Source organism: Kwoniella bestiolae, chromosome 1 (assembly GCF_000512585.2).
Source record: "Kwoniella bestiolae CBS 10118 chromosome 1, complete sequence".
In the NCBI taxonomy this organism is placed as follows: Eukaryota; Fungi; Basidiomycota; class Tremellomycetes; order Tremellales; family Cryptococcaceae; genus Kwoniella; species Kwoniella bestiolae.
The window spans coordinates 5,523,849-5,551,714 of record NC_089241.1 but is presented as its reverse complement, the minus strand read 5'-3'; the positions used below and the strand labels follow the sequence as shown (position 1 = coordinate 5,551,714).

The 27,866-nt window shown below is 47.5% G+C and overlaps 8 protein-coding genes across 8 annotated transcripts; 5 read left to right on the top strand and 3 right to left on the bottom strand.

Annotated features, from left to right (window-relative positions):
- Positions 1-1,059: 1,059 nt before the first annotated feature.
- On the top strand, positions 1,060-1,918 carry I302_102093 (uncharacterized protein; the record flags this gene model as incomplete). The annotated part of the gene is made up of 5 exons (XM_019187472.1): positions 1,060-1,098; positions 1,163-1,243; positions 1,316-1,410; positions 1,487-1,687; positions 1,756-1,918. The coding sequence occupies 5 exons, from the start codon at positions 1,060-1,062 to the stop codon at positions 1,916-1,918; spliced, it is 579 nt and encodes a 192-aa protein (XP_019050350.1).
- A 1,197-nt stretch (positions 1,919-3,115) lies between these two features.
- Positions 3,116-5,435, top strand: I302_102092 (uncharacterized protein; the record flags this gene model as incomplete). The annotated part of the gene is made up of 11 exons (XM_019187471.1): positions 3,116-3,349; positions 3,455-3,489; positions 3,554-3,577; positions 3,652-3,705; positions 3,782-3,933; positions 4,014-4,066; positions 4,165-4,303; positions 4,407-4,473; positions 4,565-4,760; positions 4,849-4,885; positions 4,945-5,435. 11 exons carry the CDS (start codon positions 3,116-3,118, stop codon positions 5,433-5,435), a joined length of 1,482 nt encoding a protein of 493 aa, XP_019050349.1.
- A 390-nt stretch (positions 5,436-5,825) lies between these two features.
- Positions 5,826-7,808, bottom strand: I302_102091 (uncharacterized protein; the record flags this gene model as incomplete). Its single annotated transcript, XM_019187470.1, has 8 exons — positions 5,826-6,014; positions 6,104-6,704; positions 6,825-7,021; positions 7,103-7,217; positions 7,293-7,366; positions 7,443-7,574; positions 7,655-7,687; positions 7,773-7,808. 8 exons carry the CDS (start codon positions 7,806-7,808, stop codon positions 5,826-5,828), a joined length of 1,377 nt encoding a protein of 458 aa, XP_019050348.1.
- A 934-nt stretch (positions 7,809-8,742) lies between these two features.
- I302_102090 (uncharacterized protein) lies at positions 8,743-11,568 on the top strand (the record flags this gene model as incomplete). Its single annotated transcript, XM_019187469.1, has 9 exons — positions 8,743-8,745; positions 8,807-8,899; positions 8,989-9,091; positions 9,162-9,300; positions 9,358-9,444; positions 9,509-9,778; positions 9,837-10,357; positions 10,414-10,833; positions 10,919-11,568. The coding sequence occupies 9 exons, from the start codon at positions 8,743-8,745 to the stop codon at positions 11,566-11,568; spliced, it is 2,286 nt and encodes a 761-aa protein (XP_019050347.1).
- Positions 11,569-11,817: 249 nt separating this feature from the next.
- I302_102089 (uncharacterized protein) lies at positions 11,818-17,043 on the bottom strand (the record flags this gene model as incomplete). The annotated part of the gene is made up of 30 exons (XM_065869415.1): positions 11,818-12,110; positions 12,176-12,230; positions 12,294-12,408; positions 12,461-12,478; positions 12,538-12,643; positions 12,703-12,713; positions 12,770-12,852; positions 12,912-12,937; positions 12,998-13,094; positions 13,150-13,381; positions 13,441-13,485; positions 13,540-13,604; positions 13,659-13,760; positions 13,815-14,060; positions 14,111-14,243; positions 14,299-14,364; positions 14,422-14,431; positions 14,488-14,540; positions 14,590-14,639; positions 14,693-14,739; positions 14,798-14,878; positions 14,926-15,194; positions 15,257-15,383; positions 15,446-15,648; positions 15,701-15,826; positions 15,879-15,944; positions 15,992-16,042; positions 16,092-16,107; positions 16,163-16,950; positions 17,012-17,043. The coding sequence occupies 30 exons, from the start codon at positions 17,041-17,043 to the stop codon at positions 11,818-11,820; spliced, it is 3,612 nt and encodes a 1,203-aa protein (XP_065725487.1).
- Positions 17,044-17,855: 812 nt separating this feature from the next.
- Positions 17,856-20,912, top strand: I302_102088 (uncharacterized protein; the record flags this gene model as incomplete). Its single annotated transcript, XM_065869414.1, has 7 exons — positions 17,856-18,726; positions 18,808-18,914; positions 18,968-19,109; positions 19,191-19,410; positions 19,497-19,983; positions 20,036-20,100; positions 20,144-20,912. The coding sequence occupies 7 exons, from the start codon at positions 17,856-17,858 to the stop codon at positions 20,910-20,912; spliced, it is 2,661 nt and encodes an 886-aa protein (XP_065725486.1).
- Positions 20,913-21,249: 337 nt separating this feature from the next.
- On the bottom strand, positions 21,250-22,197 carry I302_102087 (mitochondrial 54S ribosomal protein uL5m; the record flags this gene model as incomplete). Its single annotated transcript, XM_019187466.1, has 1 exon — positions 21,250-22,197. The coding sequence occupies one exon, from the start codon at positions 22,195-22,197 to the stop codon at positions 21,250-21,252; it is 948 nt and encodes a 315-aa protein (XP_019050344.1).
- Positions 22,198-22,570: 373 nt separating this feature from the next.
- Positions 22,571-27,217, top strand: I302_102086 (uncharacterized protein; the record flags this gene model as incomplete). Its single annotated transcript, XM_065869413.1, has 11 exons — positions 22,571-22,718; positions 22,782-22,940; positions 23,003-23,264; positions 23,326-23,871; positions 23,926-24,487; positions 24,556-24,780; positions 24,836-25,073; positions 25,138-25,635; positions 25,691-26,084; positions 26,142-26,768; positions 26,857-27,217. The coding sequence occupies 11 exons, from the start codon at positions 22,571-22,573 to the stop codon at positions 27,215-27,217; spliced, it is 4,020 nt and encodes a 1,339-aa protein (XP_065725485.1).
- Positions 27,218-27,866: the final 649 nt, after the last annotated feature.

Here is a 27,866-nt window from a genome sequence, read left to right as displayed (position 1 = left end):
CACAGGTTCAATCTCAGTTTAAATATCACATCCATTTAAGTTATACGTCGTCACTGGTCACTTTACTACCTACCACTCACTAGTTCACAACCACGACCTTTGTTCACTCTGTACTATACAATACATAATACCATACAATACAACGCTTGGACCTCATCCACTCAATTTAATTCTATCAACCAGACACCTTCACCAGCGCACATCGGCATTACACACGTATACGATACGACGTCACCCACGAGCATATCCCACAAATCACTGTCGGAAGCCAACAGCCAAGATTGGGGTCTATCCCTCTTAATCCTTCCTTCCCTAATCATCCAACGAAATCCCTTATACCCACTAAACTCTCTCAGGTTGTTCTCACCAAAGGAGGGCTCACAAGACTCCCTCTTCACACTTCGATAACATTCTATCAACCTCGCTAGTCGAATCTACTTTCATTCCATCGCGGATCAGCTCGAACACGTTTGATCAGATTTCATACTATACAAGGGTAGATCCCAGATACTGTACTGGTTGTTGCTAGGAACCACAGAACATCATTCAAGATGAACCCTCACAAGATGGTGAGTTACCTTCTTTCTCTTCTTTGGTATTTTGTGTTGGGTAGGAAGTGGAGTCGTGAATAATGGAGTAGCGTGGGAATGGGCAATTCGGAATTGCTTGGTATCACTATCGCCTTCTATGAGAAGAGTCCCACTTCGTCATCCCTTACATCTATATTTCCGTTCGTTAGGAGTACAACGAAGGCGAAGACGGGGTTGAAGTGAAATTTCTGCACCGCTCCACATGTTGTACTTCGTCATTTGACGTATATCCTTTGTTCTTGACGACCCCGGTTGGTCGTCATTATGAAGACGAGCTTTGATCCAGGGGGGACTTAAAGGGGGGACAGTCTTACTGAGAGCTGTGAGGCCAGAAAGGGAAGAGGGATGACTGTATATAAGAAAGAGAAAGTCATTTTGGATATCTTGCTTGTTCACTGCTTTTATATCCTATTTCTTGTCTCCTATCCAACTCATGCCCACCAGACCATAGCGCTGACTTTTATTCGATATGACTGTTACCGTCACGCAGAACAAGGTCGATATCTCGGTAAGTCTTTAAACACCCTCGCAGATAATACTCGTGAAACTAATGTCATGTCTGATTTACAAAGTCGATGAGCGAGCAAGACCAGAAGGCTTTCAAGATGTACGGTAAAGTACCAGGAAAGAACCTCTTCACCAAGATGCAGAAGGTGAGTTGTCACATTATACGGACTCAGATGGAATTAGACTTACCATGTGTCATTATTATCTCTCGCTCGCAGGAAAGGAAATACTTTGATTCAGGAGATTACATGATGTCCAAAGCTGGTGTACCGACCGCTCAAGCACCAGGTACCGCTCATCCCACACCTGAAGCGTGAGTGGTTCCTCCTCCATCCCTGTTCATCTTGATGTGGAGAGTCACGGCTGAACTTGTCGTTTGATGCATGTAGCGTTCCTCATGCATCACCTCCTACCGGTCAACCTCAAGGCATACTCTCTTCCTCACCTACTGGTAATTCTCATGAGCCTCATTCACCAACCTCTGAGAAACCACTTACCCCCGGTGTAGGCGTCGGCATCAGCCCCGCAGCCACCAGCGAAGCTATCGAGATGCCAGGACATCACGGTCATCAACGAAGGGGAAGTGAGAGGTGAGTAATGTAGATTGACATCGACCATACTCGTATGCATAGAGCTGATGGTAGACGGATTGAATCAGCGGAAACCACCCCAGGATTTCCCCTCCGGGCACCATCAGAGAATCATCCCACCCATCTTCATTCCCTATTCACCATCCCAACCCTGGAGGATACGGCTCATCACCCGTCAAAGCTAGCAGCTTGGCAAAGAGACTGGACGAGGAAGCCGAAGCTGAGCTTTGAAGTGGGAGATGAGATCTCACAATGGGAATGAGGGCGACAGAAAGGAAACGAAACGAGAATCAAATGGAAATACAAGAGCTCAGAAAACCAAACCCGAAGGCAAATTCTGCAACTAAACGTATCAGCTTCCTCTACCATCGTACCATGATCCAAACTACATCACTACATCAAGATAAAAAGGAAACCCTCTGAAAAAACACGTAAAAATTTTGTGTAAAATGTAATGATATTTTTGGTCCTTTCAAGCGCATCATTTCCATTCTACTAGTCTGATACTATACCATCGAATGATTGGGGATGATGTCGACATAGCGAGAATGTGGCCTGGATATAAGGATGAGACGAGTGTTATATATGTGTATGATTATTTTGTTTGAATTTGGCATATTTTAGAATGAATCGTGATTTCACTCAAACCTAGAGGCAGAGAGGAGAGACAGAGAGCGGGGGGGTTAGCTCGGGGGATCGATCTGGAAATATTGACCACATGTCACAGCTGGACCAGATTCTCGCTGTTGCTTCAACATCCTCGATAGCTCGCCCTTCTCCTTGACGAACCACGACGTATCATCAGACCTGACCTCTCGACCGAGGTGAGCATGGTCTCTGGTGTACCTCGGATTCAGGATGAGCGACCGAGCTGGACTTACCTTACACCCACTGCGTAAGCATCCTTTCAAACCCACCCCTTGCGAATGGCCTTCTCCCCCTGTCCGTCACGAGCATGGAGCATAAGCTCAGGCAACGACCATCGATATACATGTACATGATACTCCGCAATTTACCGCTTGGCAGTCATGTGGGATCCGCAGCATGCTGTCGCGAACAGAATAACAATGACGAACCTTATTCTGACACAGTTGACACTCGAGCCCGAAAATATGATTGTCAGTGAACCGCTCTTGACGTCCGCTCGGCTGAGCCTCAATCAGAGCACTGGCGAACAGAGCCGCAGGTGCGGACATGATTTGCACGCATGTGCCATCGAGGGGAACACATCCCTCGGTCTCGTTTGCACCTCTGGAAATTAGAACACGTATATAACAAGTATCGCAATATCCTACTCATTGTTCATGCCTGAACCATATCCCTTTAACATCCTTGTCTTACCAATCCTACCACACAATATTGTCGCTCTTTCCAAAACTACTCACACTCTTTACCTTCAAATTAAATCATCACTCGACACCTACGACGATGATATCCCCTCGGAATGCTCTGGCCATCATCTTGCTCATGGCTATCAGCCACCTACCTTCAACACAAGCAGTATACGTTGACCTCCTATTCACCGAGGATTTTTTCCCACTCATCAATACGCGATTGGATCCGCTCGTGACTCCTGGTAAAGTCAGTACCCACGTTCATCATGTGGTTGGAGGTTCGGCGTTCTCTGCGGATCAGACTTATCAATCTTCGAGGGATGCCAAGGTTTGTACATCATCTCTCATTTGCCAACCAGTGGTCCGACCAACCTCGTAATGTCGTTGTAGACTGGTAGTTGACGAGCGGCGAGTAACTTGAGACTGAACTTAGTGCACGACGTCGAATTTGAGCTGTGATCTATCCAAGTGAGTTATCCCTTCGTAGTCAGAGGAAAACCCATGTTGTGCTGACCCGGTGGAAATACCACAGCTATTGGGCACCTCAATTGTATTAGTGCGTTGGCTCCGTCGTCTTCGATCTACCATGAAGAGATGAGACTGAGCTGGCTCTGCACGTCTACTGTTTAGTAAATGGAAGAATGGCACTTTCACAGCTATCACAGGCGATGGCATGTCCACCTAGTAGGTTAGAATGACATCTTCTCTACTTGGACATTTGGATATTGGGCATTGGGATGGTCGGCTTACGATGGTGAAGTTGGAAATACCCTTTGACCAACACGGACCGTTCCGACCCCTTCGCGGAGATCCCAGACGATTTCAGGATGTTGGGTGGCGATATCAATCGGAACGATGTGGATCCGTACAAGGCCGTGAGTTTCCTGTGTATCGATAAGGAAGGTGTATATGGTAAGTCCCATTTCTGTGAACGACAATCCTAAGCTTGGCTTGGTCAAGGTGAGTGACGGAGTACGAGCGTGTTTTTTTAGGTGCCTACGAACATATGCCTACGGATAGAGAATGTTTGGTACTTCGACCTCAGGTAGGTGGCACTGCGCTGGTCTTCTTGCCCTTTGGTCCTTCGGCATTGGTCCAGTATGAGCTACTGTAGTTATTCTGACGGGGGCAAATGACGGACAGCTCCATTTTCCTGAATGTTGGAACGGAGTGGACGCATACAAGGCAGACAATTCTCATGTCGCTTATCCCGTTGATGCTGTGCCAGAGGGTGGGAAATGCCCAGAGGGATATAAGAAGATTCCTCATGTGTTTTTGGAAAGTGAGTGTTGTTTTCTCTTTGCTCACCTTGCCTTGAAGTGAACACTCCATCCTGACATGGTGGGTACTGCAGTAAGCTGATGATGGGGATGGATGCGGATTAGGCACATATCACATCACACCTGAGAATGTAGGTGAAGGGTATGAATGGTATCCTGGTTGTTTCGTTTTGTATGTTGCGTTACTCACCCGCCACTACTATTGTACTTGTCAAACATCTACACATAGGACAAGAAGCTAACTCCACTGTGGACCGACACAGGGCAAACGGAGACTATCATGGATACTCGTTCCATGCCGATTGGCTCATCGGATTCCCGCATAACTTCCTGACTGACGCTTTTCACGAATGCTACGATACGAATTTAGGGGAATTCATCAAGGATTGTTCATACATCCAGCAATATAGGGGCAATCTGAATGGAGATTGTATCGCCGAAGGTGACGTGGTCAATGAGGTGGGTTTGCAATCTATCTCGCAGAATAGTTTGATCTCTTGTTTTGTCTTGTATCTATGCTGACGATGGTGGTCATGTGATATTTTAGCTCGTCGGTCAACATGCCGCGATACCTGCTTTACCAGGTAACAACCCCTTGTACAACTCTTCCAAATCCCGGACGATTATCCCAAGAAGCCAATAGCAGGATACGTGGAACGAGCAGCTATCGTCAAAGTCTCAGAAGCGGGTGGGTGGTACTGCGTTCGAGGGGACTGTACGGACTATCATGGGTCTGACGTTGTGGTTTCACGTTCGTCGGATGAAGCTTCATCAGGTGCCACCTCCGAGTCGACGATCCACTCTGTCACTTCCATTCCTGCGCCGGGAGGTAATCTGGAAACTACGATATCTATCCCCTCCATCCCACCTATCACTCTATTACCAATCGCGCCTTCCATTCCACAATCCCCAGACGCTCTCATCGATACCGCCAGTACTTCTACAATCTATAGTGTGACCTCCCCTCCAGCTTCTGAGGGTGGTCTCGAAACGTCTATGTCCATCCCCTCCATTCCGCCGATCACTATCACCCCTACCGCTCCGTCCCAAGCTTCACCTGCTGTCGAGCCTGCTATCCCTCATGGATTGGAAAGTCATCTTAACTATCGCAGATCAGGCAAGAGGAGGATGTAATCTGGTGAACCTGATTTCTTCTGTCGGACAATATGTTTTCAATTGCGTTATACACTGTGTCTTTTCTCTAGCCATGCGGACATAATACATTATTGTAATGGTCCATTGGCTTGAGCTTCACAAGAGTTAATAATGATGTATGAATGCGCGAAACGATTCTGTTCGAAACTCATGTTCATACATACATAAGCATGTTCATACTATATTACTCTATATCCTATAAATACTTCAGCAAGCCGTACGGACTAAGACTCTCGACGCGTTGAGCTGATTCATTATACAAATATGAGTTTTATCCAAAATTGGGAGGGTATATATTAAATTCTTTCACATCTCTTCAGATCGCCTCTTCGTATGGCGTTTTTTGGCTTTCCCTTGGGGAAGAGTGGATTACCACCAGTCACCTTGGTCCCTCATGGCGTTGGCAACCTTGATGAAACCGGCAATGTTGGCTCCGGCAACCAAAGATGGGAGGGCACTTCCCTCTGAGAACTCCTTTCCGGTATCCCAACAGGTTTTGTAGCATGTCTTCATGATGTCCTTGAGCTTGGCATCGACTTCCTCTGGGGTCCACTTGAGCTGTTCATGATGAGAGAATGGTTAGCGACCGTTCGTACTCGTTATTGGGATACGTCTATGGGTATATGAGAGACGGACACTACACTCACTCTTTGAGAGTTCTGGGCCATCTCCAAACCAGACACGGCTACACCACCAGCATTGGCGGCTTTACCAGGAGCGTAGAAGACGACACCCTCAGTGTTGGTCAGAGACTTGATAGACTTTCTGGAGTTCTCAAACACCTCGATAGCATCGAGGGTACAACCCATGTTGGAACCCTCGGCGACGTATCGTACACCGGCTTTCTGGAGAGCCTTGGCTTCTTCACCGTTCAACTCATTTTGAGAAGCGGAGGGCAAGGCGATATCAGCCTTCTCGACCAATTTCCAAGGTCGTTCACCGAGGTACCACTTGAATCTGTCTCCCGAGGCGTTTGAAGATTCCTCAACGAAGGCGGTCAATGATTTTCGCTCGAGTTTGATTTCGGCGATTCGGGTGATATCCTTAGCTTGGAACCCTTCGTCGGTGGTGGCGATCAACGATCCGGTGGAGTCGGAGAGGGATAAGACCTTTCCACCTAACTCGAGGACCTTCAAGGCGGCGTATTGCGCGACGTTACCCGCACCGGAGATGAGCACCTTCTTGCCCTTCCAGTCGGTGTTGTCGAGGTCCTTCAACATCTCAGTAACGTAGTATACGACACCGTACCTATGGAGAACGAAAGATTAGTATCAGCACCAGGACGGGGTTGACATTTCGGCCGAAAGGGTGTGATCCTTATCTTGGAACTGTGGTGGTGGGAACCAAGAGATAAGAACACAGACTCACCCGGTAGCTTCGGGTCGGATGTTGGATCCACCCCAGTTGGCACCTTTACCAGTCAAGATACCTGCGAACTCATTTCTGTACTTCTTGTAGGCACCGAACATGAAACCAATCTCCCTTCCACCAGTACCGATATCACCGGCTGGGACATCGAGGTCGGCACCGATGTGTCGCGAGAGCTCTTGCATGAAGGCGTAACACTACAGCGATTCCATAGATTAGCAAACGGTCATAGGCAGGGAGCGAGCAATTGAAGGGAAAGAAATAACAGAACAACTCACGAATCGTCGGATCTCGTTGTCTGATTTACCCTTGGGGTCAAAGTCTGAACCACCTTTACCACCACCCATCATAAGACCTGTAAGAGCATTCTTGAAGATTTGCTCGAAACCGAGGCTGCAAAAGAGGATATAGTATATCAGCACGCGCAGGAGGGTGAACAAAATGTCGGGAAATGATGAGGTCACTCACAACTTAAGGATGGAGAGGTTGACGGTAGGGTGCAATCGGAGACCACCCTTGTAAGGACCAAGAGCAGAGTTGAACTGATGCGCGATGAAGATGTTAGCTCTAGCGCTGAAAGCTTCACAGGGCACGAGAAACGGGATGTATATCACTCACTTGACATCGGAAACCCCTATTTACAGCGAGAGTACCATCATCTTTCTCCCAGGTGACTCTGAACTGGATAACTCTCTCTGGGATTTGTACCACTTCGAGGGCTCTTCTGTATTCTGGGTTTTTGGCAAGGAACTGAATGATCAAGGTATTCGAAATCAGCCAATGGCACTATGGAGACGCAGATATGTACGCAAAAAGACGAGTCAACTCACAGGTTCAAGAGTTTGAGTGATCTCAGAAACAGCCTGAAAGCACCCCGAAAGGTTAGTAACGATCGCACAGACGTGAAGAAGAACAAGCACACAAGTTGGTTTAGTCGAGGTGACTCACTTGTTGGAATTCAGGTTCGACGGGCAAGTTGGACATTTTGTGTTTGTTCTTGTTATTTGCTTTTGTGTTTGAGTATGTATCAAGTCTAGGTTCTATAATCTCTATAGTCAAGCACGATCAATCTTTTTGAGTATAACAAGAGAAAAGAAAGAAGGGGAATGATATCGACAATGCTGCTCTATATAAACACTTTTTTTCTCTCTACCGTACTCCAAATGAACTTTCCAACCATGTCATCCTCCGGAACGACATTCACCGAATCATTAGCTAAGAGGCTAATATCCATTTTTTCGGTTAGATTTGGATCTCATTTATCTGATTGGATGTTCTCCCTCGAGCTGTTCGACCGAACGAGTCCGAATGAGCCTTCTATCCAGTCAGAATGAGAGAACAGTGATTATCGACCTTGCGATCAGGGAATGAAAGGAGGAGTGCGAGGAGGATACAGATAAGGTATTTGAATCTCATTGGTTGACTCCACTCTTCACCTTGTACCCGACTTCCGGCCGACGTCCAAGCGATGCGATAGATACGGATTGGGTTTCGGTTAAACGCGCATGTCCGTGCTCTGTTTCTCCCGTTGATTTTTATATAACCTATATATTTTAGCGAAAATGCAATTTCGTTAAGGTTTTATCGTCTAGTGGTTAGGACACTTGGTTTTGAACAGCTTCGTTCGAAATCTCCTCCCCTTGAGCCAGACGGTTCCAAGTAACCTGGGTTCGAATCCCAGTAAGACCTTGATTTTTTGTTTTTCTGCGATCAGAATGCATTTCTCAAAGCTCCCGGTTGATGATGAACGGTCAGAAAGTTCGTGGTGGAGGTCGCCGCTCGTTTTATTTTTCTGCTCTCCACTTTTTGGATTCGAACTTTTGAACCAAGATTGATCATCATTCATCTATCTAAAGTGAATACAATTACAAGCATATAGCTTACCATCGGTCTATCACACAGGGTCATCAAAGCCAAGATGGTGAGCTTAGTTGTGTCAGAGATCGCTTACAAGTAGAGCTCATATAATGTTATGTCTCTAGCCACCTCGAACGAAAGCCCAAGGTTCAGGTCTGGGTAAAGCCTTGATCAATCGAAAGGCGAAGGAAGCAGTTGCCCCGAAGGAGTCGCAGCTGGTGAGTCTCTTCCCCGTGACTAGCTGATAGCTGCATTGATCTAGTACATACTTATATGCTCAGCTGATTTACATCTTCTGGGGTTGTAGTACACATTAGACGAGTCCAACCCACTTCAATCAATCACTCATGAGAGGGATTTAGATAATTTCTTGGCCAATGCCGCTTTGGCAGATCATGATTTCACCACCGGTTAGCTTCCCAATCAGTGTCCTCGATAGTTTGAGGTATGCAGCTGACCGTTCGATTTGTACGATTGCAGAACGATCGAAGATGCGAATAATAAGTGGTCCAAATATGCCTGCACCCACGACAAATCCGTTCTTACTTTCTGCACAGGAGGAGAAGGAGGTGGTGAAGAAGAAGAGGGATCTGGCACATAGTTTGAAAGTGCCCCGAAGGTCAGCTTCCTTATACTCGTCGATGTTGATATATCATAGCTGATGGTTTTATCTCAGACCACACTGGACGAGGAAGATGACTAGACTGGAATTGGAGAAACAAGAGAGAGACTCGTTTGTAGATTGGAGAAGGGATTTAGCTCAGTAAGTCTGTCCCCAACGATCAATCGCAAAATGTAATAGCTGATCATCTATTCAATTCCGTTAGGCTAGCAGAAAGCTCGTCGTTGCTTATGACCCCCTTTGAGAGGAATATCCAACTATGGCGACAACTGTGGAGAGTCCTAGAGAGATCACACTTGGTAGTGCAGATTGTCGATGCTAGAAATCCTTTAGGTTTCAGATGTGCAGATCTGGAAGAATACGTACAAGAGATAGGGAGTGATGAGACCGATGAGGAGATCACGGTACCTGGGAAAGGGAAGAGGAAGAGTCTGTTGTTGATTAATAAAGCGGATTTATTGACTTATGATCAAAGGTGAGCTTCTGTACCTCACAAATTGGGGTTTGTGTAGCTGATGAATCCACCTGGCTAGATGTCAATGGGCAGAGTACTTTGAGAAGAACAATATATCATACGCTTTCTTCTCGGCTGCCAACGCCGCTGCATTGCAGGAGCAGGCCGAAAGGCAGAGACAGAGACAAGCTGGGGAGTATCCTCCTGAACAACAAGAAGGTGACGATGAAGATGATCAAGAAGATGATGGGCACGTGTCTGGAGAAGAGGTTGAACCCCACTCCGAGGACGAAGCAGAAGACGAAGAAGACCAGGTAGATACTGAATTGGCTGAGAAGGTGGAGCAGACTAAACTTGATGGCGAATATGAAGAAGGATGGTCAACAGAGGGTGAAGATGAGAATGACGATTTGACGCCCGAGGGTGAGGCAGAGGAGAAGCTAGCTCAAGGGGAGAAAGTGCCTCTGGAAGAGGTAGCTCGTGATGTCGCTGCGAAGTATGGTGGACCCCCTGAAGGCGAAGAGGAGGATATCAGAACTAGAGTGTTGTCTGTGACCGAGCTGGAAGATCTGTTCATGAATTCAGCTCCGGATATCAAAGGTGAGTCAGCTGATCGTTACCCAAACCGAGCTAGCTGACAAGAGACAACTTCGTAGAATTCGCTACACCCCAAAACCCCGAACCTACCAAACTCATGGTAGGTCTTGTCGGATACCCCAACGTCGGTAAATCATCGACTATCAACGCGTTGCTAGGAGCCAAGAAAGTATCTGTATCGGCCACACCGGGTAAAACGAAACATTTCCAAACTCTCGTTCTGTCCGATACGGTGACCCTGTGTGATTGTCCAGGTTTGGTCTTCCCTCAATTCGCGAACACTCAGGCAGATATGGTTGTGGACGGTGTATTGCCGATCGATCAGATGAGAGAGTACTCTGCTCCGGCCGATCTGATCTGTAGGAGGATACCACGAGAGATCATTGAGGGGACGTATGGTATCAGGATTGATGTCAGAGGTGTAGAAGATGGTGGGACGGGTCAAGTGGGTTGGGAAGAGTTCTTGTCTACTTATGCTAGTGAGTGCGATTGATTCAAATTCACACCGGTTGTGTTTTCGGCTTGTGTTGTGGAAGAATGAGCTGACTTGACCTGTTACTACAGTTGCAAGAGGTATGACGAGATCATCATTCGGTATGCCCGATACCTCCAGAGCAGCTCGAGTGGTTCTAAAAGACTACGTCAATGCCAAATTGCTCTACGCCCATCCACCACCCGGTATGGACGCCGATGAATTCATGAGATCCTCTCGAGATCTGACTATCGCGAAACTGGAAGAAGCATATGAGAACGGGAGGAAACGAGCCCCCGTAACTCACGTATCGAAAAATGCCGACACCTACGTCGCACCTGCCGGATCATCAGGTCCGCCCCTACCCGACCAGATGGCAGAGGAAGAGGCAGGGAGAGAAAGGGAAAGACAATTGACGACTCGGCAAATCAAGGCCAATGCAGCTAGTGCGCCTATGCGAACAGGAAGGGAGAAAGCCCAGGCACTAGATAATGTGTATTTCAACGAGGCGGGAGCTCAACCTCGTCTAGTAGTCAAAGGGAGGAATCAGAAATTGGATGTACCTGAACCTGGGACTGGACAGAGTTACGCGAGGTCTCAGCAGTACCCCCATCAGAGGATGTTGGGACCTGATGGGATGCCTATGATGGGTTCTAATCCTAGGGATTTGGGTGATGGCAATGGCAAGAAGCATTTTAAGAGGAAGGAGGGGAAGAAGAGGTCTGGGAGAGGGTATGATTAGGTTGAGTATTAGTATATGTATCGAGATGTATATATATCATTGCAACAGCGTCTGGGTCAGAATATCCTCTACATCATTCTGCGGACATGTTCTTAACCGCGGTTACATTGGTATCAACCATATATGATGTATTGCATATGAGACTGATGCAGAGCAAGTAACCAGATAGCAGAATATACAAATGCAAGGTATATGAGATAAATACACAAGAACACTTAAATTCTCAACGCAAGCAACTCTCCGTTATATCTAACGATTCTCAATCATCCCCAAACCCCTATCCAACATTCTAACATTCCTCATCACCTCTTCCGTCCCCCTTACCTCCCCCTTTTTTAGGTCGTTGAACATCCTCCCAGTCCGTTTCGCAAGAGAACTCAGCAACCTCAACTTAGTCTCATGCTTGAGGTAATCAGCTCGCAGTTGGGCAGTATCCAATAATGATTTAGGTAGACCGGCCAAACGAGCGCACCATACTCCGAAAGACGCCTCGGCGAGACCGCGAGTAAGCTTGTAGAGAAAGGTGATCTCGGCGCTTCCGTCTATCTCACATTGATCATTAGCTATGTGAGATACGGGGGTGAATGTCGGACATGATACTACGAACCTGGAAGTTTGATCTCGTCGAATGCCATGTGCCAATTACTGATTTGATTGGGTTTCTGAGATCCATCACGCACATCAGCGGTCCTAGACGACTCCTCGAAAAGCCGATTCAGACATACCTCTCTGGCCAGCTGTTCAGCAACCATAGGATAGTGCGTGACGAACAAAGTGTTACATCCCGTTCCGGCAACATGAGCCAACGTGGCATACGCAATAGCCACACCATCGTAGGTACTATACCACACGGGTCAGCTGGATATACTGTAAAATAAGAGAGACAGCTTACCTTGTTCCTCTACCAAGTCTATGGAGATCGGCTGATCAGCTGCGTAATGATCTAAAAATAAATGATTGCCAGCTTACTCATCCAGAATAACCAATGTTCTAGGTGTGATAGTCCTCAGTATATCGCTTGTTTCGGATAATTCCACCATAAACGTCGATTTACCTCTTCCGATATCGTCGGAAGCTATGAGACACAGTCAGAGACGATCCATAATTACATCAGTATTGATCATATTCGCTTACCTCCCATTCGCCTATATATGACCTCATGTCAGCTCGGAGTAGCCAAGACTGGAGAAAGATGGCTTACGTTTGCACAGCGTCATGCACTCCCAGAGTGACAGACGTCGCAGGGACAAAGGAACCGATCTGAGCCATACAGACGATCAAAGCCTAGCGAATCCCAGCCTGAGCGATTGACCTCACGTATCTCAGCGCAAATGGACACTTACCACCGCTCTAACACAAGAACTTTTACCTTTACCGGAATGTCAGCTTGAGACGTATTGCCAGTCAGAGAATTGGATTGAGTACTCACCCGCCATATTAGGCCCAGTAATGACCTTCGAAGTGCCATCCCGTTCCGAAAAATCAATATCAAACGGTACATAAGCTTCGTCTCTGAGCATTTCGACCTGTTTCATCTTACGTCAGCATTTGAAAACAATATGATCGTTGATGACAACTTACCATGGGATGTCTTCCAGCTCTTATTCGTAGTTCCGGCTCCTTGACGAAGGTCGGTTTACAATAACCCGAAGCTGCAGCAACTTGAGCCAGGGACATCAGACAGTCGATAACGGCAATTTGCTTCGACACGACGACTAGCTCGTCATGATCTGATATATCCAATTGGAATGATTTGAACGCTTGTTTGGAGACTGCATTGAGGGTTTCCTTGTGCTGTTCTCGTTCTTTGTTGCTATCGAGATGGAAGGTGTCAGCTCGAGGACCAAGGTCATAGGCACAGGTGAGACTCACATCCTTAGAACCTCAGGAGTATGATATCGATTGACAGACTTGGTTCTATCACCGACATCAGCTAAATTCGTCACACATGACTTTTTCGAGTCCACTTACGCGCTGATCTTGATCCATTTGGGAGGTACGGATTTAGCATCTCGCACTGGCACTTCCAGAAGAAACTGGGTTCAGGGTCAGCTCTGTGCTGCTCAATGGTAAGCCCCCACACAACTCACCTCGATACCAGCGACAGTCACAAAATTCAAGGTGGGACGCATTAGGGTCCTTCGAAATTCCTTGAGATGTTGATCGAGTTCACTCTCACATATGCTTATACACTGCGAGTTGCTCGTCAGACAAAGCGTCAATTGGTAAGCTTCTCTCGCACTCACGTCCTTTGCGTCTTGGATTTCGGGGTACTTGTCCGGATCATTCCATAAATTCGCTTCTTCATTCTCCCTTGCAGCTTTGAGGTTGACCGATTCCAAGAAGGTTTTAGCAGTTTGCTGTATAGTCGGTAGAGTATGCAATATGGTGTTCAGAAGCGTGGACCTGAATATGGGCTCTGTGGTGGCTTTGAATTCTGATCCGATTCGGACGAGAGCGACGAGGATTGTCGCTAGTTCTGTGGGTGTAGCCTATCATTGTCATAAGCTTAAAATCATCCCATCAGCTCGAAGGAGCTCACCTTTCCATACTGGATCCTTGTGAGACCTTTGACTAGATCCGGCATATTGACGAGCAGACTTCTGAGCTTCTCCATGTAGTAGGTGTTGGTCTCCATGATCTCCTCGATGGCGTCGGTTCGAGCTCTCAGGGCGCTGCGAAGTCACCCAGTATCAGTGTCATGCCGAACAAAAGAGTCATGTCACCTACGCAATATCAAGCAACGGTCTTCCAATCCATTCTCGCAATAATCGACGACCCATGCGTGTTTTGCAGCTTTTGAAAGATCAGCCACAACTCATCTGGACCAAACTGATGATGCCGGGTACATACTGATCAAGCACTGAGAATGATGCCATCAGCGATAGGCATCGGTCACATACATGCAAAATCACTTACGCCATAACAAACTTCCATATATACTGCCGTCATCTTGATTACGATATATCTCCCTGCATGGCCATTAGCAAGACGACTGTATTATAAATGCAAAATACGTACAAATTGACCAGAGTATTGCTGGAAAGCAACATATGGGCACGATTGATGAACTGATAGATAAGTCAGCTTGAGAGTCAGAACGGATGAGTTGCTGAATGCTCACTTTAGCAAAAGACGATCGATGTTTGAAAGCATCTTGCAGGCCGAAAGCTGCGGCTCAAAATCAGCTTACGTGCTTGAAATGCTTGAATATAGATAACGAGCTTACTCTTCATATACTGCACAGCAATACTAAGTGCCACGACCACTTGCTTAGGGAAATCGACAAGGGCAAGAACAGCTTCAGAAGCTATAGAGCAATCGTCAGCGATATTCGCTATCATCGTGGCGACCTACAATCGACTCCAGCAGCGAGATCGTTCCCATCCGCGCCATGCTGCACGTCTCCATTTTGAGAACGGCCATTTGATGGGTCCTCATTTATTTCCTGGATCTCTTCATCATCGCTCATTGTCAGATCAATCTGTTCATTGGCCTTCTTTTTCGAACGAGCCTCATTTTTGGCTTGTTTCTTCCCGCTGTAGAATTGCGTAAGATAGTCGAAAGCTTGATCATACAACAAGATCTGTTCTATCCTCTCGGTCCGGACGGTGTTTCCCGATCCACTATCGCATATTTAGTCAGCCATCAATTGATATCATGTCTGACACCGGAGCAAATGGCATACCTTGTTCCACCCGCATAGTGATTTAACACCTTTTCCGTCGCTTTACTCAACTTGTCTTTCGGTAGAAGAAGCTCGGCAGGTTGCAGGTGCGTTAAACGAGTTTCAAGTTCGCTTCGTACTTGCGAGTCTACACGTTGTACCGTTGATCAGCTCATGGAACTTCAGAGAACAGTGTACAATGCAACTTACCGTCAAACTCGTCCCACACCACTTCTCCTGTTCCAGGTACCACACTGACTATCGCTATTCTGACTCTTTCATCGTACGACATACCGCCCATGCCTTGTTCTACTATAGCGACTAAGGCATTGGGAGGAGGTGGAGCAGATCCAGGCATGACAGGATCATCAAGCAATGTGGATGAAGAAGGGAGCGAGGGATCTTCGACATATCTAAAAGTGGGGGTTCAGCTTTGTCTACGACCAGAAGAAGGATTGAACTCACGTCGCAGAGGTGAAAAGATGGGTCAACTCTCGAGTGAAAGGCGCATTTCTATTATCTCCTGCCTTTTTCAAAGCGGCAGTCTCAGTTTGACTGATCACTCCTACTTTATATCCTAGAGATATGAGTCTTCAGAATTCTTTAGCGAACATCGGAATTTGTGAGGGGAAAAGGCACATACTTCTTCACGTGGATATGCAACCGGTGCACGGGAATAGAGGCGACATAGAAGTTCCTGCTTGGAAAGCTACATGGACAAGTCAGTAAGAACCCACCACTTCATGGTCAACTCACGCTACAATCCCCAACTCCTTTGCAGCAGTCTTCGCATCTTCTCCGTGAAATCTGCAGGCGTATCAGCACCTGCTTCTCGTCATGTTATATGTGCACTCACTTGTACTTGTATCCGACTGGCAAAGTATGTCAGCTACAGCTGGTTCCTCTCATGAGCAGAAATGAGCTCACCTTCCATGAGTAACAAGACATCTCGATTCCTCTCTTTGACCTCCATAAATTGCTTCTCCAATGGCGTGTACGTCTGACCACTCGGTCCAACTTCCTCCTTCTTCTTCCCCTTCCCTCTAGCCGACTTGGCCCCGTCGGGAACCTTCGAAGCGTACTTGGCCGCCAACTTACTTCCCACCCCTTCGGCAGCTCTTCTTCTACTCTCATCTTCCAAATCCACTTCATCAGGTTCCTCCATAGTGGGCGTATTCGTCCCGGAGTCCACATTGGGTGTCTCGATACCCATACCACGTCTCAGCTCAGCAGCAGCAGCTTCGTCCAATGCTAATGATCTTCTTCGTCGAATGATTCCTCCATTGGACGAGAGACGTTCCTCCCATAATTCATGACGACGTTGTTGCTCGGCTGAGCGGGTGATGGTGCTTGGTCCAGCTCCGGTTGTTACGCTATACACGTCAAATGCTCTGCCAGATTGAGATAGGGAAGGGATACCGGTTTTGGGTAGTCGGTAAGATTCGAGTGTGGCTGAGGTAGAGGTAGAGGTTGTTATAGGCTGGGGAGTCGAGCTGGCAGAGGATTTGCGAGCGGGTTTGTTGAAGTAGCTTGATGTGGGCTGGGTCAACGAGCTTTTTGTGGGAGGTTGTCTTGGACTGGGTAAGGTCTTGGGCTTCTTGGAAGGAGGCGAGCCCGTGAGATCGATGATGGGATCATCCTGGTTGGTCTCTACATTCTCGGTTGGTGAAGATAGGGGAGGGGTCTTGCGCTTGAAGAACGAGTGGAGGGAGGGTCTAGGCGAGGAGCATCAGTACGAAGTAAGGGCTGGCAGATACAACGTGAAGAGGGACCTACTGAGCCTTCCCATTCTGGTCCTTGGGTGTCATGTTGCTGTCCTGCCTTGTATGCATCAGCTGCTAACATGAAGATAAAGCGACGTTAGTTTTTGTAAACAACGGTGATCATGATCATGATGACGGTACCGGGTACTCAAAGTCCAGTCAACTTTCGATGATTTCAGGTGGAGGCATAATGTACACGCGATCATCACGCGTTACGCGTCAGTGCGAGGCAACCAACACAACGAGCATTGCTCAGAGCAGCTCGCACCAGCAAAGACGGCAGCAGGAACAGAGGTGCATGGGCAAGGAAGCTCATTCATTACATACAGTCTGACCATGCTAGTCTACCAGGATACATAGAAGCACAAACCGAGGTGCTGCTTGTGACACTGTCGACTGTCGTAAGATGGAAATTTATGGTCTTTCAAACTATAAGACCATAACATGAAGGAGAGATGTGACTCTGCAACTCTCGCTTTCCCCTCCCACCAGGTAACACTACTGTTAAAGGGGTGAACGAGCTTCAACCACTCTGGAATTGGACTTGCAACGTAGTCAATCCCATGCATGCATACCTTGAATTGGCAGTCCGATGATCGGACCCACCGCACTGAACGGGATCAAATTGACCAGTATACCGGTGCCGATCTCACCGGTGCCTGTCGGACCGTAGCTTGAGGAGATCTCCAGCAACAATAACAGCAGATCAGATGATCCCCCACCAACGTTTGTACGCAATCCGACTCGGAGCATGATCCGGTGTCGACAAAACAGACACCAAGTGACCATTGCGCTCATATATAAGAACCAATCTCGCCTTCACTTCTTCTGCAGTGATTTAAGCACACACCATCACCATGCCAATCGTAGAAAGAGAGCTATACGGTTTCACCCTCCCCTCCCCTCCCAAAGCGGGCTCGTCCCTCACCTCCTTCGAACTTCGTACAAACGATAAAGGGCGATACAAGAACTACGTCTATACCTTATCATTCCCTTTGCCCAATGTATACCGAGTTCTCCTAACCGGTCCTGATCGACCTAGACCACCTCACGATAATATCGTATTACCCGATAAACCACTGGAGTTCAAGCTTACTTCGCTGGATGACGATAAATGCACGGCAACCTTCGATTTCCCCTCTACCCCTGGAGCAGCGGAACTCGATGGGTCGGACAGAAAGAGGGTATTGGAGATATCATGGAGAGAACATATCAACCTTGCCTCCTACGAGTATATCAGCAAAGAAAAACAGAGAGTGTTGGGTGATCTGCCCAATAGATCCTACGCGTTGACAGAAAAGGGAGTAATGCGACATTGGTGGATCGAGGCGGATAACCTTCATTTGGGATTAGGTGAGAAGGCAGCACCAATAGATCTGTCGGGTCGAAGTTTCACAATGCACGGCTCGGATTCAGCGAATTACGATGCGTACAACACTGATCCGCTGTACAAACATACCCCTTATCTCATCTCCACTCCCAAGGCCAGGGAGGGTAAGGAGGTGCAATCGACATACGCTATATACCATCCTACGAACAGTGGGGGGTTGTGGGATATACAGAGTCTGCATGATGATCCGTGGGGACAATTTAAGACGTACACTCAGGATTATGGGGGATTGGAGGAATATGTGTTGGTTGGAAAGGGGGTACAACAGGTTGTGAGGACTTTTGCGGAGTTGGTGGGGAAGCCGAGGTTGGTAGGAAGAGATTGGTTAGGATATCTGGGTAAGTGTCAGCTTCACATTTCTTATCTCTCTTGTTCTGATCTGATGGGAAGGGAGATTGCTAAGATGAATTATGACGTAGCATCTGGAATGGGTCTTGGTGAAAGTGATCATCCCATCGCTCAGGAATTGCTTTCCACATGGCCTGATCTATGTAAGAAGCATGATATACCATGTTCAGCCATGCACGTGAGTATGCGCTTCTCTGGCTTAGCGGATTGAGCTGATGGAATATGTTATAGCTTTCATCAGGATACACAGCAGATGAAAAAACAGGTAATCGATATGTCTTCACTATGAACAAGAAACGATATCCCGATTTCAAAGCGATGGTAGCTCATTTCCACAAGAACGGTATAAAAGTTGTGCCCAATATCAAGCCATGTGAGTTATCCCTTTCATCTCCGCTATTGTTCCACTCCGAGTAGAGGATTGGAGCAATGCTGACATTTCGACACGACATAGACGCCCTCCAGACTCACCCACACTACAAACGCCTCCATTCCGGAGATGCCCTTTTCAGAGATCCAGCGATTGACGAACCTGTCGTGACTCGAATCTGGTCAGCCGGTGTCGGAGATAACGAGAAGGGAAGTTGGGTAGATATGACCAGTGAGGAGGGACGGAAGTGGTGGGCCGAGGGAGTGAGGAGTCTGATCGAAGCGGGGTGTGATGGAATGTGGGAGTGAGTGTACTCCGTCCATTCCATCTCAATTCCCCTTCGCTTGTTTTTAGCAAAAGCTGACTTGCTTTCTTGTTTTTTTTTTTCAGCGATAATAACGAGTTCTACCTACACGACGACGATTTCATCTCCGCCTCCTCATTCCCACATGACATCTCCTCGCCTATCGAGGGCAAAGGCAGTGTCGGGCTCCTAGGTCGAATGATCAACACCGAACTAATGAACTACGTCTCCCACACCGAACTCGAAAAGGCCAATCCGGAAAGAAGGACCTACGTATTAACTCGATCAGGTAACGTGGGGACATTCAAATATGCCAATTCGACCTGGTCGGGCGATAATCTCACTTCATGGCATTGTCTGAGAGGATCACAGGCTATCCAGATCAATGCTGGGATGTCGTTGATGCAATCCTACGGGTCGGATATTGGAGGATTCGCTGGTCCCTTGCCCACTCCTGAGATGTTCGTTAGATGGGTCCAGCTTGGTGTGACCCATTCTAGGTTCTGTATACATAGTTTCAAGCCGAATAAGAACGACCCGAGTGGTGCAGCTGCGACTAATACGCCTTGGATGGTGAGTTGGCTCTGCCCCATCTCTCGATGATGATGCTGATCTGGTTTGTTAGTATCCCGAGATGTTACCTATCATTCGAAATGCCATAAAATGGAGATACGAGCACATCCCATTTTTGTAGGTTACCACTTCTCTTCTTATAACAGAAAATCGCTGATAGGAAACGCAGTAACAACCTGATGTGGCTCTCCCACGAGGAAGCCCTCCCCGCAACAGCCTGGCTAGGCTACGGTCCCTTCGCATCAGATCCCAACTTGTACACTCAAGAGATCCTAGAAGGTTTCGACGCATGGCTGGGTATAGGAAACATCCTTGTCTGTCCAGCACTGTTCGAAGGCCAATTAACTCGAGAAGTCTACTTCCCCAAATCGTCCCCTGAGGACAATTCAGTGTATTTCGATCTTCATGCGCCCTTCCGACAGTATCTCGCCGGTACGAAGGCAATCATCGCCACTCCCCTCGAACACTTTGGGTTATTCGCACGAGAAGGAAGTGTCATTCCAGTAGGGAAGGAGTATGCGACAGTGACTGAACTGAAGGGTCCAGGAAGAACGACCATTGATGGGGTTGATACCCTGCTTGAAAGTGAGGGTGGGGTAGTAGGATTGGACGATTGGAGAGGAATCAAGATTTTCCCTTCGACTAACTCTAAGAGGGAATATGAAGGGAAGTGGACCGAGGATGATGGGATTTCTGCGAAACCCAAGAAGACAGTTGTCAAAGTTACGTATAGGGGTGATAAGGAGTCGGTGGATGTTAAGGTCACGTTTGAACAGAATGAGTTCAAGACTCTTTGGGGGGATAGGGTATACGTTATCTTGCCTGCTGGAGATGAACGGAAGGTCAATGGGGCGAAGGAGGTGCAGAAGGACGGTAAGACCGTTTGGGAGGTTGAAGTTGGGAAGAAAAGCCATTGGGTTATAGTTTGATCCTCATTGAAGCGAAAGCGTTCAAGTAAAGGAAGTTATTGGAAAAAAGGGGAGGTTGAGTGTTATGTTACTAATATAAGTAAATTGTATGATTATTTGATGGTTTTGGTCTATGCATTTTAGCCTGGTCGGCAGTCGTATACTTGCATATACAAAAATGCAAACCATATCTGCACTTCCCCAGCAGCGTAGACTGATCTACTTAGATACCGCTGAATGATCTCCTCCCCACGGCATAAGGCCATCCATCCCAACGAGACAATTCTCCCTTCCCATCCGAACAATCCTTTCCTTTTCCTGCCCTACACTAACCCTTATAACCTACCATACCTACACACTACCTCCTATGGAACGGTATCCTGAACCCACTAACAAGCGTCCTAGCATGTTCGTGTGCGTTCTCCCCCCTCAGACTAGTCTTGAAATACACATGGAACCCGTGTAATCTAGGATAAGCGTCCGTATTACTTTCGATCTGAGGGAAGAACGACATGGTCGTAGGGTTGAATCCGAAGGAAACGATACCCGTCAGACTCGCCGGTGAATTCTTGGGAGTAGATGAAGGAGGGAGGGGTATACCGGGGAAATCTCTTAATCGGGGTAAGACGAAGTCCACAAGAGATTGGATGAAGTCGTACATCGCATCTCCCTTCAACTCCACCTTAACAGACACTGGCATTCCCGCTCGTAATTTCCACGCAGCAGCAGATTTCTTAGCTACGATGACTTCTACACCTGATGATCCCTTCTTTCCACCTCCGTTGGGAGTTTCACCCGAGATAGCACGAAGAGCCATAATAGCAGATAGGAGGGTTGATTTATTGGCTATAGCCTCTTTGACCATCGTGTGAATTATTACTGATTCCAACTTTGGGACGTTATCTACATCGATGGAAGTAGTCTTGGTTCGGAGTGCTCTATTACCTCGCATAATGGGTGGACGGGGTCTGTTGGCCTCATAGGCCGTTTGAGGCGGTTGGATGGGTTCGGGTTTGGGTGGTTTTTGCGCCAGTCGGTGAGAATAGGTCATGTACATCAGATCGGATGCGAGGGAGTTATGGTAGTGTTGGGAATAACGTGAGGCATGGGTAGGGCCAACGTGGATGTGGGGGAGGGTCCAGTCGTCTTTGGGTAGAGGGGAGGTCTGGGATGGTTTGGAGGATGGAGTTTTGGTTTTCGATGAAGAGGAAGAGGCGTAGCGCGAGGAGGAGGGGATGGAAGCTCGTTTCAGTGCTGGTATTCGGGAGGCTGAGGCGGCCAGCGATCGAAGGGGTGTTGATGACATGATGAGGTTATTTGTGTGTCTGGCGTATGCTAAGGCGATGTATGACTGAACTTGGGATGAGCGAAGTTGCATGTGGAAGGAAGGATATCCCAAGGTGGTTGATATATCTTTCGATATTATATTTTTCGGTTGAAAAAACGGTTGATGCGGGGGTCCAAATTTAGGCATGCTACAATATACCAAAAGTGTCGAGCCTATTTAATCACTATATGCCCGTCGCGCTTGGTGCTCGTTCGGCTTGACGTTATATGTTATGCATGTCAAAGTCATTATTGTTGGTCAAGTTGTAGACATCGAGGACCGATATAACATTGTAGACGAGTTTCACCCTCATCACTTCTTGATCAGCTTAGCCCAACTACGGGCAACCACCATGCCATCACCCCCACTGTCGATAGTACAGTCCCTCTCACCTCGAATAGCTGTCCTCACCTCACAAGATGTCATCCAGTCATGCGAGGCAAATGGTTGTAGGGGTCTGGAAGAGCTCTTGAGACCTTGGGAAGGAGGGACAGAGAGGGGTAAGCTGAGTTTTTCTTGGGAATGGTACACAATCTAGCTAACATTACTTGTTTCGTATGTAGTTTCGATACTGTCCACAACCCTTTCACCAACGATCCACCCAACTTTTCCTGTTCGCTTCGTCTCGTTCGAATCGGTTTATACCAACCCTGCGTTATCGGCTCCTAGTCCGGATGTCACGGTGGATCTTATAAGTAGCTTTGTAGGTGCCAAGAAGCCAGGTAAGCTGGACACAGTGCAACTTTTGGGGGAAGCAGCTTACATGCCTGAAATACCTCACTAGACGAAGAACAGCATTATGCCATCACTCGATCTCTCCTCCTCTCTTCAAGACCTCTAGCAAGCCATGAGACGTTCAATCACCCTGTTGGAATACTCTTCGCTGTGTCTACAGCTACGCCAGACCCGTTAGGTACATTGAACAAGCTGCACACTCAGTCAACAACCTCGGCTATGCAGAATGTGCCGTGGATGGACGGGAACACGGTGTTGAGGTTCTACGTGGTTGTTCATGATGTCAATATGATGGGCGACGATATGGCTCCGTAAGCTGATCTGCCAACGACTCGATCGGAAAATTGCCCAGCTGACGGCTTGTATCTGTAGGGCCCATGAGCTCCTAGCAAATGTCAAGAAAGCTTACGGACCCCACTCGACTCTACTAGTCATTAATTCTCAGATCGAACATCGCGAACCACCAATGTCACCAGACATAGCCACACACCCTTCCATCCCCCTCCCTCGCCCATTTACACCTGAACAATCCAACCCATCTGCTCTTTCCCAAGTATACGCATCAGCTCTATCATCCTTGACATTATCGCCCATGGCAGCTGCCTCCGCATCTCTAGGCGAATCAGCAGTATCAGATACGCCTTTCTCCCCCTCACGACCGGTCCGCAGAAAACTATACGGTGCGAAGCTGACTGCAGAGGATACGCAGAGATTAGCAGCGTTGGTTAGGGAATTGGTAGTGCAGAGTCTGGTTCCTTGGATGGAAGCTAGAGTGAGGGAATGGAATGAGGTGTATCATGCCAATCGACGAGGTATTACGGGTAGACTGTTTGGTGCTGGTAGGAAATTCTTTGGGAGTAGACCTAATAGCCCTTCACCTGGGACTACACCTACGGGGTATAATACAGTTAAGGGATAGTAAGTGAAGATTCTTCTTTCGTGGCTTGAGCTGATGTGACCGACCGGTTATAGTTATCCCACGTCAGCTGTTGAAGCCTTATCACGACGTCTAGCAGATTTCGCCTTCATGCTCCGAGATTACAAATTCGCTGGAGGAGTGTACGATTCGCTACGGAAAGACTTCGCACAAGATCGAGCATGGAGGTACGCAGCAGGTGCGACGGAGCTGTACGGTCTATGTTTGCTTTTATCCCATCCTTACTTCTTACCCTCCTCTCCGCCTAACACTACCACACGACCCATCCCATTCACCAACCTTCAGCATACAGAGATAACATCATGGTTGGAACAAGCTATTACGGCGTATCATCAGCATTCACCTGTCACCCAGATCCAGTTGGATGCTCTGAGGATAACGGTATTGTACTATGAAGCTTGGAAGGCGATAGGGGAATGGCGGAATGTAGGGTATTGTCTAGTCAAGGGGTCGGGGGAAGTGGACGAAGTTCCTAGTGCTGTGATGATTGAGGAGGCTGCTGCGGCTGATGTGAAAGGTGGGAAGTCGCAGAAGGGGAAGAGGAGAAGAGCTTTCCATTTGGTACTGGCTGCTAGGAGGTATGAGACTGCTGGATTGGTAAGTGCTCCTCTTGAACAGTATGATCCACTGGCCATGTGATTGATGACTGACCGGGTTGAATGTAGAAAACCTACTCCCGGCGATGTCTCGAACGAGCATCGCAGATATACCGCGATTCCCCTTGGACCTCCGCTCAAGATAGGATAGAATACTCGCTTGGTCGGCAAGCGTATACATCGGGTGAAAGTGATGTAGCCGTAGAACATTTCTTGAGATTGCTGAGGAGGGAAGACACCGGTGTACCTGGTTCACAGGGCGGTCCATTACAGGATATGGCCCAGGCTTATGAGGTGGGCCTAAAACTCCGTCGGTATCGATGTACGATTGTGCTAAATCGATTATTAGCAACTCGCCTCTCGGCCGGAGCTATTAGCAGAATCATCAGAAAAGCTTCAGCTACCTACACCTGTGTTCGATGTCCAGAAAACCCAAATCATACCATCTTCCGAAGCTTCCACCTCGGGTGCATCTCGAGATAGATGGGTGGAGCTGGAGGCTCAAGCGTTGAATACGTGGGATAGGAAAGGAAAGAAACCTATGGCGTTATTGCCGGATGAGAAGAGGATCACAGTCGGTGTTGACGGTCAGTCGTGTCGAGCTGAGGAGATATGCTCCAGGAGGTAGCTGACATTTCTCAATCTGTCCAGAAACGTTTCAAGTGGAGCTTTCCGCGACCAACCCTCTGAACGCTCCCCTGGTCCTCAAAAACATAACGACCACCTTTGATTCTACCGAAAGTATTGATATCGAAACCATACCTGAAATTACACTTGATCCGTACGAGACCCGCACCCTCTCGATCTCCGTCACTCCGCGTTCAGCCTCGGTATCTACCCTCAATCTATCCAACGTCACATTCCTATTCCACCAGTTCTTCCCATGTACTCAATCGTTAGTGAGGAAAGGAAAGAGGCTGCATGCTACGAAAGCGCAGAGGGTGAATCCCACTTATGCTGAAGATCAGAGTCTGACCGTTTCGATCACTCCTTCGAAAGCTTCCCTGTTCGTTGAGCTGGAAGGTATACCTGAAAGGTTGTATGAAGGAGAAGTAGTGGAGGGGAAGTTACGGTTGATAAATAGGGGGAAGTTGGGGGTTGGAGATGTGGGGATGATATGGGATGAATATGGGATGATACGGCGTAAAGGTTAGTTGACCTTTCCATGTGTAGTAAGACTGGGACTGATAAATGATGTATGTAGACGATACCAAGCATCAAGATACCTCTAACACGAACATACCCAACACAATACAGAACAATACGATACAGCCGTTATATGCGGACGATATACCCCCGGGAGAACAGCGTGAAGTTTCTGTAATATTTACCGCGACGAAGGCAGAATCGATCGAGCTATTAGGATTGGTTTTGTTCTCCACCTCTGACGACAACACCGCAAGCACAGCAGCTACTTCAATTTACCACAGTGTGGTGGTACGGCCTCTGTTGAGGTTAAATGCCCAGATTAGGTCAACTGGACATGGAGTACAGGAATATACGATCGTGCTACAGGCTACGAATTATTCGAGTGAGGTGGTGAAGATCGGTGGTATCTCTGGAATCAGTCCTGTTTGGATTGTGAATTCCAATCACAGGTAAGCGTCATCGTCGTAATCGACTAGGGATGTAAGCTTATTTTGAGGGACATATAGCTCTGAAATTATACATCCGAACCAAACATTACGATCCTTGCTTTCCGTCAAGTACAATAAAACACATCATCATGATCTACGCCAATCTAACGTTATCGAAGCGCTTGGGAGATTGGTGAAAGGACAGCCCATCGAAGAGGTTTCAACGGATTTACAACCTGACATCTCTCTCACCAGTAACGACCTTACAGCCGATCAGATACAGTCATACCTGGTCCATCGACAATTGAACAGGCTAGAACAAATCTCAGCGCAATTCCCTACCATTCTTTCAGGTTATTTGGGCAAATTGTTCCAGCTAGTCGACCCATTACATCTGGATTTGGTGGTGGATTACTCAATCGTCACTTCACCATCGACGATGCCGCCCAGAAACGGTTCCGCTTATATCCACTCTCTCAGCCTTGCACCGTCGTTCTCCCTTGTTGAGGGTCTGAGGGAAGAGATCAATGCTTTGATTATTTCCGGGAATAAATCGCAGAGAACGATGTATGAGGAGACCTCGAGATTACGTAGATTGTTGATGACCTCTGTGCTTGATGGGGTCTTGTCAAGGGAGGATGATCCGGTTCGTGTGAGGGTTAAAGTAGGAGATAAGGGGAAGGTAAAGCATGATTTCAAAGTTGGGTGAGTCATACTTCTTACTTCTTGCGTCAATTTGATATACGAGGATGTGTGATCACGAGAAGAGAGGGATTACTGATATTGGATATAGTCCAATCAGATTACCAATAACCTTTGAAATATCCAATACCTCGCCACTCCTACCTACGCGATATGTTTTAAACCTACCTAAACCCTCATCAACACCTAACGAACTACTTTCGACTCCGCAATATGTCGAATCACTGGTAAGGAAAGGACAATTACAACCTGGTGAGAAGGAGGAAGTGAAAGTGGATATATGGGTGCATGAGCCTGGGGTGATCAATCTGGGAAAATGGGAGATGTTGACTGAAGTTGGTGGACTCGTCTCACAACAGGATGGTAATGGGGGAGAAGGACAGCGGTGGAAAGCTAGACGATCTTGGAGTAGGATTGGGGGGGAGAAGAGATTTGAAATTGGGGGGTTGTAGGATGGGTTGTATCGGATTGTAAGATGCATATTCATATACATTGGCAAGAGCGATAAGATACGAAACTACCCTACTCATCTTATAAACAAACATCAAGCTTGAGCTGTTTGAAGATGTGGGGATCAAAACCTCTGAGGTGATGAAGATTAGTTCATGCGTTCTTGGTTTACATCCTATATGGAATGTTCGGCCTTTTCATCACGCCGCTGCATGCCTTTCTCTCACACGTGTAGGACATGATTACAGAGATGAGATCCAGCCTGAGTCATGACAATTAAACCCCAAGTCGACTGAAATGGGCCGCAGAGATTATAGACCATATACAGCAGGTCGCAACCCACATGGCTTGTCCTTCATGACATCGGGAGCGAAGCACACATATTGATTGTCGATGACCTCACGACTTCCATCTATTCATGCATTCTACTCTCACTGTGAATCTATATTCCCGCTCATGTTACGCTACCGGGGTGAAAAAGCTCAAACAAGCTCGCGCCACATTCACCTGTATCACTAAAGTCACGTGATTGATCTTACAAGGGAATCATCATATCGCCGGATAATCATGAGCTCCGTATCGTATAACGCCGAATCACTGTATCACAGCACTTCGGGGTATTTGTGTTTGTTTTGCCACCTGCCATTGCGC